The following is a 13,948-nucleotide window of genomic DNA, read 5'->3' as shown; positions in this document are numbered from 1 at the left end:
TTCTGGAGATTGGCATTAGCAAACTGAATAAACTTAATTCTGGAGTTACACTGGCTGCGCTGGGAGCTGACAGTTCAGCACCCTGCCAACAACAGCGAGTGGGAATGAAATCACACACAAATCTTTTCCTTGTGACTCCTTGAGCCATTTGGTTGAATTGAATACTAAGGTCAAGTGAATTAAAATCTTACCAGCTGAGCTGAGCAGTTAGTAAATCCTTTTTAAAATGACAAAGGTAGCATTCAGTAACTACAGTGGAGTCTGTCATGATCATCACCAGCAACTGGCATATGTGCAACACAGGTATGCTCATTCTGCCAGCAGCACTCCTTGAGAGCTACTGTTTCACCTAGAAACACCCTACGTTAGTACTGTGTTTTACAGTTTAAATGAAACACCTTTGGTTATTCGCATCAGGGCATTTTGCTGAGAAAAGTTGTTCAGCGAGTATAAGTTTGGTGAACAAATTGAGTAATGCTAGCATCGTCAAACATCATAAATGTGATACCAGTTGGCACTTTCAGAAAATACTTAAGGCATACTTTGGGGAAATGTGGTAGTGCAGGGTGGAAGAGTTCAGAATGCATTTCAGCACTTGCACTTTTATGAAAGTTCTGAAAAGTGTTGACCTCACATCAGGCTGATTTCATGACATGCTGAATGGAAAATAGTAGTTCTTAACCAACAGCTTATCATTCATCAGTCTACAATAACTTTTTACCAGCAGGTGTTAGAATAATTAATGTTTAAATTGCAAATTTTCACTGCACTATGACCTACACTAAGCCCTGGCTTAACGTTGTTTCTCTTTAAAATGGTATCAGTTAATCTGTTTGATGTTGCCGGTTTTACTTGAACCTTATTTGCCACAGACTTCCTCGTCTGTGACCTGCCTGCTCATGTGACTTTTCCCGCTGTGTTTCCATCCTTGTTCTCAGCCCCTCTTGCCCCTGCTCTCTCTCTCTCTTCACCCCCCCCCCCCCCCCAGCCTTGCGAACTCGCGGCCTTACTGAGAGGAGTACTGTACTGTAATTTTTTAAAAGAGTTTAATTTGTATATTGTATTTCTTTTTAGTGTTTGCAAGTTATTTCAGCTAGGAATGCACAGTGCTGCACAAATATGGCACAGTATTTCAATTAGTACATTGTTTTTTCCGGGTAAGAAATGTCTGTAGGGATATAACTCCGGCTTTAACACTGACTCCTGTGGGAGCCAACGATTCATGCAAAATTGCAGTTTTCACGAATGCAACCACAGCTTTAAGTGTACAGATTGACAGTCAGGGGCTACAGGTGCAAGAGGAAGGAAGACCAGGAAATCCCCTTTTTTCTGAACCCTTTAATACCTTTAAATCAGGCTTGTTAAACCTTTTTGCATGGGGGGGGTGCGGGGGCGGGGTGGGGGGGTGGGTGCATATCTCCATTTCCTTCTCGCTCAAGGGGCCAATGAGCAGATTTCGGAAAGATGCATGAATTTCAAAAAAAGTTGAGTATGAAGAGAAACAACTTGCTGAGCAAAAATAAAGCAATGTCAAAGCAATAAATTGATTTTTTAAAAAAGATTAATTAATAAAAATGACCATTAGACTGTTACAGTGCATGTGTGTGTTTGCGTCCTGCTCACTCACTCACTCACCTTCACTCACTGAGAGTGTGGATGACAGTATGTATTGGTATGTTGGGGTGAGGGTGGCTGAGAATCCTGAGACTTGGAGTGAGCCAGACACACACCCACTTTCGCTCTCTTGCACTCTGTATCTCCTCTGCTTGAGTCCTTGTGCACCCTCACTCACCACCCCCCCTCCCCACCTCACTGCCTCCTGCTTGTGCCATTGCTGTCTCCCACTGGTCTGTCTCCTTGTCTTTGTAGTTCTGCGAATCTTAAGTGTTATAATTGGGTCAACTTCAGGCACTTCTGATGAACCACTCCATATTCTCTTATTATAATATTTCTACCTCCCTCTTTGTGCTTCGACTACTAACCATAAATGTTTGACTCCACTTTAAATGTTAGGTGATGCCATGTAGTTGTATTGTACATATTAATATGGAGTGCTGCGCTGGAATGGGAAAGTGTTCCTATTGAGGGATTAATCCAGTTTGACAGATTGGGGAGTCAAAAGGTGTCACGAAACTCCATGGCACAATGAAAGTGAAGATCAGCAGGGCCGATTGAGGTGGGGTTGTTCTGAATTTTTTTCTCCTTTTTGTCCTTGGCGGCTGTTCTGCTGCTTTTGCCTCACCCAGAAGATTGCATGATTGTGCTAGATGAGAGTGTAAGTGTCTGTTCACGATGCCCCCAGTATGGTGAATATGGGAAGGCTTGCTGGATCAGCTGGTCTTTTCCTTCCCTTCGATTTCGTATGGTGGTGAAATGGTTTTAAAAGAATCACCAGTAAGATTGTACTGATCTCCCTTTCGCTTTGCAATCTTGCCTTTTGTCTTAACAGGTTAAACAATTGCGGAATCGTGCGGATGAGGATGCCCGAATCATCCACATGAGCCTGCAGATGGGTACTGAGCCACCTTCCACATTGCGTCGTGACCTCGAGCATCTGATGCTGCTGGTAAGATGAAACACTGCTCCACACTTGGACTTTGATTGAACAGCCACCAAATCTGTACCTCAGTGATTGGACAGCAACGACATGCACTTGTATTTTTTTTAATCATTCATGGGGTGCGGGCATCGCTGGCTAGGCCAGTATTTATTGTCCATCCCTAATTGCCCTTGTGAAGGTGGTGGTGAGCCGCCGCCTTGAACCGCTGCAGTATATGTGCTGTTGGCACACCGCAGTGTCATTAGGGAGGGAATTCCAGGATTTTGACCCTGCGACAGTGAAAGAACGGCGATATGTTTCCAAGTCAGGATGGTGAGTGACTTGGAGGGGAACTTGCAGGTGTTGGTGATCCCATGTATCTGCTTCCCTTGACCTTCTAGATGGTAGCGATCGCAGGTTTGGAAAGTGCAGTCTAAGGAGGCTTAGTGAGTTTCTGCAGTGCATCTTGTAGATGGTACACACTGCTGCCACTATATGTCAGTGGTGGAGGGAATGAATGTTTGTGGATGGGGTACCAATCAAGTGGGCTGCTTTGTCCTGGATGTCATTAAGCTTCTTGAGTGTTGTGGGAACTGCAAGCATCAAGGCAAGTGGGGAGCATTCCATCACACTCCTGATTTGCGCCTTGTAGATGGTGGACAGGCTTTGGGGAGTCAGGAGGGGAGTTACTTGCCACAGGATTCCTAGCCTCTGACCTGCTCTTGCAGCCACAGTATTTATATGGCTAGTACAGTTCAGTTTCTGGTCAATGGTAACCCCCAGAATGTTGATAGTGGGGGAATCAGCAATGGTAATGCTATTGAGTGTCAAGGTGTGATGGCTAGATCCTCTCTTGTTGGAGATGGTCATTGCCTCATTGCCTGGCACCTGTGTTGCGCAAGTGTTACTTGCCACTTATCAGCCCAAGCCTGGATATTGTCCAGGTCTTGGACATGGACGGCTTCAGTATCTGAGGAGTTGCGAATGGCGCCGAACATTGCGCAATCATCAGCGAACATCCCTACTTCTGACCTTATGATGAAAGGAAGGTCTTTGATGAAGCAGCTGAAGATGGTTGGGCCTAGGACACTATCCTGAGGAACTCCTGCAGTGATGTCCTGGAGCTGAGATGATTGACCTCCAAGAACCACAATCATCTTCCTTTGTGCTAGGTATGACTCCAACTAGCAGAGAGTTTTCCCCCTGATTCCCATTGACTCCCATTTTGCTAGGGCTCCTTGATGCCACATTCACCTTCATTGTAATAAAACGAGCGATTCTCAGCAGTCTTATCTAAGATTGACCCAGAACCACATCAGGAGATATTAAGATAGAAGATTAAAAGCTTGGTCAAAGAGGCAGATTTTAAAAAGAGAGGTAGAGAACCAGAGCTATATAAGGAGGAAATTCCAGAGCTTAGGGCCTGGGCAGCTGAGGATACAAGTGTGTATGCACTGTAATACTGGGCAATTAAAGCAAAGGGGAATTGTGCTCAGCCACTGATAAGGTCACAAAGGAACATTTTTTCCGTGCATCATGTATAAATGACAAAAGAATGTTGTGATCCCAGTGGCTGCGATCACAGACTGGCCACCTATTATTTGTTGCATCAAAGAAGATTTGCTATGTGTTTTTAGTAAGTGACGTCACTGACAGTGGTTAAGGGACACACAGATTCCATCCTCGCAATGTGCTGAATTAGCTGATTTCACTGGCATTGTTTGGGACTTTGCAGCTAGCTACAGCTTGCCTGTTTAGCCTGGCTAGGGAGGAGAGAACCAGCCTGGATTCCTGTTCCTGATTCCTTACTCACTGACCGCTTTCTGGAAAGTGCATGTGTGGGCATCTTAAGATTGAATCATGCTTGGCCTTACTGAGATCCCTCATCTCCCACTGCTCCTCTGGTTGAATCATCCATTGACAGTCCATGTAGTCTGAGAGGATTGGGGTGAAAAATATGAGCTGAAAATGAAGGAGCTGGTATAGTTTAATTAGTTCCATGTATGATTCTTGCTGAAACATAGAAACTAGGAGCATGGGTAGGCCATTCGGCCCATCGAGCCTGCTCCACCATTCAATATGATCATGGCTGATCCTCTATCCCAATGCCATATTCCCACTTTCTCTCCATACCCCTTGATGCCCCTAATATCCAAAAAATTACACATTTCTTGAATATACTCAGCGACCCGGCCTCCACAGCCTCTGTGCTAGAGAATTCCACAGGCTGACCACCCTCTGAGTGAAGACATTTTCCTCCATCTTAGTCCTAAATGGCCTGCCCCGTATCCTGAGACTGGCCCCTGGTTCTAGACTCCCCAGTCAGGGGAAACATCCTCCCTGCATCCAGTCTGTCTAGCCCTGTTAGAATTTTATACGTTTCAATCAGATCCCCTCATTCTTCTAAACTCCAGTGAATACATGCCCAATCTCTCCTCAGACAACAGTCCTGCCATCCTCGCTATCAGCCTAGTGAACCTTCGCTGCACTCCCTCTATGGCAAGTGTGTTTATGTCCTGGGAACAGAATTAGGTTGTGGTCTCCCACAGAATCTGCCAGCTCTTGGGAAGAAACGAGGGTCCAGAGGGTTGCAAATACAATTTGGACTATGCCCCAGCTTGAGGAGAGAAGGGAAGTTTGATGGGAAAAGAAATAGAGGAGCGGTTTTAATACAATGGAAATTAAAATAATCCCCACCATTTAATTTCCACTGTTAGCTTAATGTCAAGTGTGGGGAAGAATTCCCTAGGTTTGCAATCCAGAATCTTGCATCTTTTAATGGTTGAATAGCTATGATGGTTTAGCCAGTCGAGTGCGTTATATTAACACAATGCTAACCCTCTGCTTTTCAGATAGATCACTGAGGGCCTCTAGTGGCAGGAAATAGTTGTGCTTCATGGGAACAGATAGCTGTGAATTGCCTAAGGACTGACATGCTTGCAAGCCATTCATTCCAAGTACATTAAGCGTGCGCATTTTGTAGGTTCACCAAGTAGCTGAGGTCATGCCAGTGGATTTGATCCTGTCCATTTTAAATACATGCACTTACAGTTTTGATACCTATGATGATTTATATGGCACCTTAACACATGGCACTTTAACACGTCACACCTTCTCAAATTCTTTCACAAATAAATTATTTGAGATATGATCATATTTTCTTTCCTCGTTTGGCAGATTGGAGAGTTGTACGCAAAGGATCCTTTCACACTAGAGCTTGCCCTTGAATATTGGTGTCCATCAGAACCAGTTCAAACTACAACCATGACCGGCTCCTTCTCAGGCTTGACCCGCCATAGGCCACCACAACGCCAGGTATGTGTCTCCAATGGTATCAGCCAAGCTGCACAACAAAGACCAATAGACCTTCATGAGGTGCCAAGGGATATGGGTCATGGGTAAATGAAACAACTTGAGGGACAGATCAGGCATGACCTAATATAATGGCAGAACATGCTAGAAGAACTCTGTTTCTATGTACTCTATAGATTCCAGCAATATAGCTCAGCATTTTGCCTTGCTTTTATTTTATTGCTACTCTACAATGTTGGGCATGGTCAATTTTGAGCCTGTTATTGCTCCCACATCTTTCATCCTCGTTAATTCAAAGCTATTTAAGTTCTGAAAGTGATAAAAACTTTCAGTGTTACAGAGAAGAACATTAACACTTGTCGCATTTCCCCATGTCACTGGCCAGTATATATACATGTTAGCTTGAGGGCTATAAGCTTGTCCTGTTAGAAGAAAAAATCTTCAATTGCTTTTTGTCTCACAGGTTGTTCTGTCTAAGTTTGTGAGGCAAATGGGAGACATGCTGCCTCCATCTCTGTACCTGCCCTATCTTAAGATGCTGCGTGGACTGGCCAATGGACCACACTGTGCACACTACTGCTTCAGCCTGCTCAAAGTCAATGGCAGCAGTCATGGTAAGTTTTCTCTGTGCAAATTGGAGCTGTTTCATTGCTCAGTCTTGCATTACAGGAGGCCAGTTAGTGGGTGAAGACATGACAATGCATCAGAAATGTTCTTGGCATTCAGAATTAAGGAACTATGAGACCTGAAAATGAGTTAGAAATCCAGGGATGTGCTTTGCCTGCAGCCTGTTAGATAAAAGCGCTGCCCAGTGTTGCACTATTTCATACGGATATGGAATGCCGAGGTTTGAATCCTGACCCTGTACTAAACTAGCTGATGTCAGTTTTGCAGCAGTCGGCCTCAGTTTTCCCAGGATAGAGAGAGGAGAAATCAGTCAGTGTTTCCCTTGATTACAAGCACAGATTCATAGAATGGTACAGAAGGAGGCCATTTAGCCCATCATACCTGTGTGCTAGCTCTTTTAAAGAACTATCCAATTAGTTCCACTCCTTTACTGTTTTCTCATTGTCCTGAAAACCTTTCCACTTCAATTCCCTTTTGAAAGTTATTATTGAAGCTGTTTCCAGCATCCTTTCAAGCAGAGCATCCCAGGCCTCTCTACATTTCTCGGTACCCTGTCATCTATTCCCTTGCCTTGTAGCCTACCCCAAATGCATTCCCTCACACTTATCCAAAGCAAATCAGGGGAGACTGTTTCCTCTGGCAACAGAGTTTATAATCAGAGATCATAGATGTAAAATAATTGGCAAAAGAGCTAGAGGGAAGATGAGGAGAAATGTCAAGATTTGGAATGCATTACCTTAATGGATGGTGGAATTGGATTCATTAGTAACTTTCAAAAAGCAATTGGACACAAATTTTGAGGACTAATTTACAGGGGAGAAAGCTGGGGTGTGGGACTGAATTGGACAGTGTGTTCAAAGAGCTGGTACAGGGCTGATGGGCTGAATGGCCACCTTCTGTGCTGAATGATTCAATGGTTATTTACTTACTTGATGTTGCTCCTTGGCTTAAATTACTTAGCACCTCCTTCCCACTATCACGGAATTTCTATCATCACTCTGGTGATCCGGTCTGTTTTGCAGATGCATGCAATTCACACCAAGTTCTGCGTTTTTAATCCTTCCAAAATATATCTGTATAATATGAATACTTCAAAACTATGCTAATTATCGCTGGCCAGTCAAATTCCAACCATAATAATTGTTACCTATTAAGGGACTCACTTACAGCTACAGCAAAGTACTGAGGATGCTGGAAATGGTCAGTCGGGCAGTGTCAGTGGAGAGAGAAACAGAGCTGATGTTTCAGATTGTTGACCTCTCATCAGAATTGAAAGTGGTATAGATGCAATATGTTTTAAACAAGTTCAGGGAGGAAAAGGGTTGAAGGGGTGGGGGAAAGAACAGAAGGGAAGGTTTGTGATACAGTGGAAGGCCAGGCTGAATTAATGACTAAAGTGGTAATGGTGAATTAGCGGAGTGGTGATTACCTGAAATTAATGAACTCAGTTTTGAGTCCAGCAGATGCAAAGTGCTTAATTGAAAAATGAGGTGCTATTTCCTGAGCTTCATTGGAATAGGAGACCAAGGACAAAAGTGGCCCTGGTCAGATTCAGTTGGAGAATTAAAATGAAAGGCTGCTGAAAACTCACTGTCATGCTTGTGGACTGAATGAAGGTATTCCACAAAGCAAGCACCCAATCTATGTTTAGCCCCTCCCATTGTAAACCGCCCATATTATGAGCAACAAATGTAGCATACTGGCTTGAAAGAATTACAAGTAAATGGCTGTTTTGCCTGAAAGGAGTATTTGGTGCCTTTGGAACCACGCCTAACAGTTGTTAGAAGAAGAGGAAAGAGTTGGAACTACAGTGGTATTTTTGAAGTAATAGAAATCATGTGTTCATTCTTGTTCCTTGCAGTGGAGAACATCCAGGTGGTCGGAGGCAACCCTGTATCATGGGAACATTTCTTCCACTCACTGATGCTGTACCACGAGCACTTAAGGAGAGACATGCCAAGCACAGACACCATTCAGTACAGGCACATGCCTCTGAGGGGCATAACACAGCGTGAGATGGATGGCCTTATTGCCTTCCTTGAACTTACGGGCACCATCGTCAAATGGGTAATGTTCAGTGTACTTGACATCTCTCACAACCCCAGCCCTGGGAAAACTCAGTATAGCAATGAAAGCCAAGTTTTCTGTTTATTTTGTGGAAGAAGTGTTGTCTGGCAATTATTTTCCTCCACCCATCCCACTTCATTAACTAACCCCTCCACATCACAAGACACAGGCCACATGTAACTGCTCAGTACTGACCTTGGTGAGGTCAACTATCTCAGCACAGATAGGGCTCAGCTTCCCACTGAATGAACTGACCAAACCATCTTGGGAGCTTAACCATTTCTCAAAAAGTGTTTACACACTGATACTGAACCAAACCCTAGCATTCTATAAATAGGCCATTTTGGTGCTGACAAGAGTGTTATTAATGCACTGGCATAACAAAACAATTTAAATAAGAATGAAGAGCTGTGCAAACTTCTCAGCTCATTTTAGTTATTCCCAATTCTCTTCCTGTTCTCTCTCAACATTTTTTTTCTTTCCTAACTCTGATTTTCTTTGTGCTTGTTGAAAGAAAAAATGGTGTTTCTGCTTCTGGATTCCACTGTTGCTCTGGCGATGAGGCCCACCATCGGTCAAAAGAGGCCTTCAGCTGCCTGAAACCAGTTTCATGGTCTGTTATGCAGCCGTTTGAGGCTCCAAAGCTGAAGTTCTAGCTCAGCCAATCAGTGGGTTGGCTCCTGAGTGTGCCCAGCAGTGTGATGGTACAACATTGGCACTACTCACTGGTGATGGAGCACAAATTGTATCAAAAGTTACAGCAGCCAAGAATTTATACCCATTGACTTTGCTCTGCTTTAAATAATTAAGGTGGAGATTATTAGCAGTTAGTGTTTGTGTTTGCTGAAGCAACAATGCAAAATATGTATTAAGCCTGTAAAGTCTGATTGACTTTAAAATATTGTGTTATTGAATGAAACTTTGTTATTACAATGCATGAAACAGGTTATGAAATCGCCCATACCAGCTCCCAGAGGATAAAGACACCAACTGGTGTAGTATTAAGCCATACCAGCCAGGCAGGATGCCTGTTCTGTGTTTTGTGTTAGCTTGTCTTAGCTGTGGGCAGCAGCTGAAGTTCCCATAGCTCTCATACAGCACTAAAGGAAGCCATTCACCCCAGTGTGCCTTTGAAAGAGCTATCCAATTAGCCCCACTTCCCTGCCCTTTTCCCATAACCCTCCAAGTATTTCCTTTCCAAGTATTTATTTAATTCCCTATTGAAGGTTGTTGCTCATGCAGTGATGGCAATTTATCTGCTGTTTATCTGATAGCAAAATGGGCACATAGAGCATGGACTGTGTGGTTCTAAGCACTTATACCAGTCGTCCTAGACTTGATTTCTGCTTTGCTGAACTAGCTGGGCTACATAAGAGCAGCATTGGGGGATCTATAATTGGCCTCAGCACCCCTGGGCTTGATATAAATTCTGTGCTGTGTGTGTGCCTGTGTTGAGTGAGATCAGCATCAGGCTTGGCTGCAAATCTCTCCAGTTATGCAATCAGGCAAAGCTTGCTGTTCAGCCTTACGCCTGAATAATGACGATCATGATGACTGATGATGTGGGATTGTACTCTGGTAATGCCAGCACTTTCAAGATAGGGGAAAGGGGCTCCAGAGGGGGAGGAACCTTCCAGTGCTTATATTGCCTCTTTGTTTCTCCCAGAGTGAGAATGCCCGTCTGGCTTTGTGTGAGCATCCGCAGTGGACACCTGTTGTGGTTATGTTGGGCCTGATCCAATGCAGCATCCCACCCGTCCTCAAAGCTGAAATACTGAAGACACTGGCAGCATTTGGCAAATCACCAGAGATTGCTGCTTCCCTCTGGCAGTCACTAGAGTATACCCAGGTAGGTAACACAAAATGTAATGTTGAATTTGGTGAGATCTAGTATAGTCTAGAGCGGCAATAATAGAGTGAATGTTCTGTGAACTGAAAAATCATGGGCTGGTGGCTCCAGAGGTAACTGCAGACCTAGTGAGGACAGGATTGAACTCTGCCATGTTATATTCTGGCCATACAGCCCATTGACATTGTGCCTTTTCTTTGATTTGAGAAATGCCTACTGTAAGTCTTTGAGAGGGCCTAACTTAATAGATGGTGAGGTGGTGTGGGATTCAACAATAAAGAAGTGGAGAATCTGATCTGTGACCATGGTATCAGCTGGAGCGCTCCATTTATTTCTCCCTTCTCATGTCCCATGCAATTTGTTATATTAATAATGTGTATCCTAACTTTATTTCCGCACAATTCCTGTTTGCCTCATCTCAATGTACAACAATAAAGTCCCAACAGTGTTATTTTCATCTTTCAGATGTTGCAGACAGTTCGAATTCCAAGTCAGAGACAAGACACTGGGATTGAGGTAAGCATTTACAAAATAACAAAGCTGAATAAAGAGGCAACTCAGGATATTGCACTGCCAATTGCATGCAAACCGGTATTTCTATGACTTCCCCCATTGGATAGTCAGAAATCTACTGCTTAGCACCCATGTCAGTAGTTGGGGAGGAGCTGCAATGAAAGATTGCTGTTACAAATGAGGGGGTGGAGGAGAAGGAGGGTTGCTGCATAGGAGAATTAGATTGGCGATATGTCGACACTGCTCTTAAAAACAAAGTGGAAAATGCTGAAAATCACCACCACTTCTCAAGGACAATTAGGGATGGGCAACAAATACTGGCCAAGCCAGCAGCGTCCACATCCCACAAATGAATAAAGAAAGAAATCATCAGTTTACTCTCTAACGTATGTTGACTACCAGTGCCCAAATGCTTCCAATTTAAATTCTCATCCATGTATTTAAATCCTTGCATGGTTCTGTCCCTCCCTAACTCCGAAACCACCTCCAGCCCTACATTCACCTGGAACTCTGTTCCTTGGTGCAATCCCCTTCCCTTTGCCTCATTATTGAAATGTGAAATATTTTGGCTCCATCCTCTGGATATTCACCCTAAAGCCCCTCTCCTCATTTAGGTTCCTCCTTAAAATCAACCACTTTGATCACGCTTCTGGTCACCCCGCCTAATGTATTCTTCTGTGGATCGTTGTCCCTTTTTGTCGGATTATACCTTTGTGAAGAACCTCGGGATATTTTTCTGTGATAAAGGCACTTCTGTCCCCTAAATGCATGTTTGTTTTGCCACATAATTGAACAAAAGAACATGTTGGGGAGAGATGAGAAATTCTTTATAGGCAGTGAGTTAAGACGATCTGGGAGATACTGCCTTAAAGGGTTTGGAAGCAGTTTGAACAGGAACCTTCAAAAGGATGTATTTTTGAAAATGGAAAAAGTTGTAAGGCTATGGGGAAAGTGAGGGTGGAGTGAAAATAATTCGATAGATCTCTCAGGCATCATGGGACAAATGGTTTCCACTATGCTGAATGATTCTATGATTTGGGGGTTTGATTTCAGATTGCCACGTTTCTTATTCTTTACCCCTCAGGTGGAATTGAATGAAATTGAATCTCGTAGTGAGGAGTATCCTCTCACCAGAGCATTTTGCTATCTGATAAGTACACTGGTAGAAAGCTCTTTCCCCACAAACCTTGGGGCAGGCCTCCGTCCGCCAGGATTCGATCCTTATCTCCAATTCCTCAGGGACTCTGTGTTTCTCCGGTTTCCGACCAGAGCATACAGGAGAGCTGCAGAAAAGGTGAGAAGTGACCTTGGTCCTTTCAGAAGCAATGTTGGATATCTCATTTTATGTGTGTTCTTTGTTCCAATGACACCTGTATTGCAGCACTGCAGACCTGGACTTTGAGTGATGCTAATTCTTCATGTGCATGATGTTCCACAGTGGGAGGTGGCTGAAGTTGTGCTTGAGGTTTTCCACAAACTGCTGACAGATTATGAACCCCGGCCAGAAGATTTTACGGACCAAATGGTGGAGCTTCAAGGTAAGTAATGGGCAGCAGCTCAACGGAATCAAGCTTCTCACTGGGAGAACTTTAGTTTGTTGTTTGTTCTAAGTCAGTTTTCCTAAAACCTGTTGGAAGTAATATTTGAATTGTAAATTCAGTCTTTGCCTTTTTGTTTATTTTAAGAAGATTAAGATGAAGGAGCAGAACACTTGCCATTGCTTGTATCCTGTGTCAGTGCTCACAGTCCACAGGTTCTCGGTGTTGCCCTGTCGCTCCAATCTCAGAAGAACAGTCTCCCTCTAAACTGCGCCGATGTGACACTGTTTCCATTTTGGGTGTGAGCCTGTGGTGTTTTTGCTTGAGTGTGCCAACTTAATACCAGTTAGTGTTGAAGCAGGTGCAGCTTATTTGGAGAACCATTCACACTACAAGTTGGTTGGCACTACCAAATCCCATTTCACACAGAACCAGGCAGAACAAAGCTTTCATCCCATCTGTCTGGGTTGACTTGAAGCCACCACTAGGTGGACAGAAAGTGAATGGGCCCAGCCTTAGTGGTGCTTAGTTGAAGCCTCCTTGCAAAATGAATGGTCAGTGCCTAACCCAACTTTTGGAGACATCCTGCAAATCCTCCTTCCAGTCATGTGAATGGACAGTGTCTATCTCAACTGTTATAGACACCCAGTAAAATCTCCTCTCCGACGGGTGCTGGATGGAGGAAACCCTGTACTACAATGGGGATATGATGGAACCAAATTGACCATATTTAAACAACCTGAGAATTAGGCACTGAAGAGCAAATTTTGGTTGTGTCTTGAAGTCCATTTTGAGTTAAGCATGGCCCATTTACTCTATGCAGTTACACAATAGTTAGCCCCAACTATCATGGTGCATTAAAAACAGAAAATGCTGTATAAGCTCAGTGGGTCTAACAGCATCTGTGGAGAGAAAAATAGAGTTAATTTTTCAAGTCCATATGACTCTTCGGAGCTGTGAAGAAGAGTCATACGGACTCGAAACGTTAACTCTGTTTTTCTCTCCACAGATGCTGTTAGACCTGCTGAGTTTTTCCAGCATTTTCTGTTTTTGTTTCAGATTTCCAGCATCTGCAGTATTTTGCTTTTAGTCATGGTGCAATGTTGAGATGAATTACTCCTCTACTTTGATTCCTAGGAGAGCTGGTGGTTGCATTCAAGTCTCCAGGATACAACCTGATGTTTCACTTGCTGAATGACTCCCCAATGCTGAGTCTTTGTCTGAGCCTCTTGGAGGAAGGTGTTAAACTGCTGGACACTTACGCACCATTCCCTGGTAGGTAAAGAAAAATATATGATACGCATGCACAGTGATGAGCTGGGACATTGATCTATTGTCAGAGTGCTTTTTGTAGTGCATACACTGTTGCAACAAGATTCCTTGCTTTTTCTCCTGCTCAAACTCATTGTTTCCCCAAATCTCAAAACTATTGAATTCATCTATCTCAGATTTCCCTTTGTCCCATTTTCAATTCATTTTGTCATTTTACTCTCTTCAGCTTTG

General features: G+C 43.6%; 1 protein-coding gene across 1 annotated transcript in view; it reads left to right on the top strand.

The window, feature by feature from the left end:
- The window catches only part of nup205 (nucleoporin 205), a 106,718-nt gene that overhangs the window by 21,955 nt on the left and 70,815 nt on the right, over positions 1 to 13,948 (top strand). Inside the window, exons 9-17 of the mRNA XM_078568534.1 lie at positions 2,450 to 2,566; positions 5,717 to 5,854; positions 6,315 to 6,465; positions 8,340 to 8,545; positions 10,212 to 10,394; positions 10,860 to 10,910; positions 11,992 to 12,201; positions 12,346 to 12,445; positions 13,583 to 13,720. Of these exons, the coding sequence (XP_078424660.1) occupies positions 2,450 to 2,566; positions 5,717 to 5,854; positions 6,315 to 6,465; positions 8,340 to 8,545; positions 10,212 to 10,394; positions 10,860 to 10,910; positions 11,992 to 12,201; positions 12,346 to 12,445; positions 13,583 to 13,720 (1,294 nt within the window). The remainder of the gene's footprint in view (positions 1 to 2,449; positions 2,567 to 5,716; positions 5,855 to 6,314; positions 6,466 to 8,339; positions 8,546 to 10,211; positions 10,395 to 10,859; positions 10,911 to 11,991; positions 12,202 to 12,345; positions 12,446 to 13,582; positions 13,721 to 13,948) is intronic.

This window comes from Cetorhinus maximus, chromosome 22 (genome assembly GCF_964194155.1).
Source record: "Cetorhinus maximus chromosome 22, sCetMax3.hap1.1, whole genome shotgun sequence".
NCBI classification, from domain to species: Eukaryota; Metazoa; Chordata; class Chondrichthyes; order Lamniformes; family Cetorhinidae; genus Cetorhinus; species Cetorhinus maximus.
This window is presented reverse-complemented; position numbering and strand designations above follow the sequence as displayed.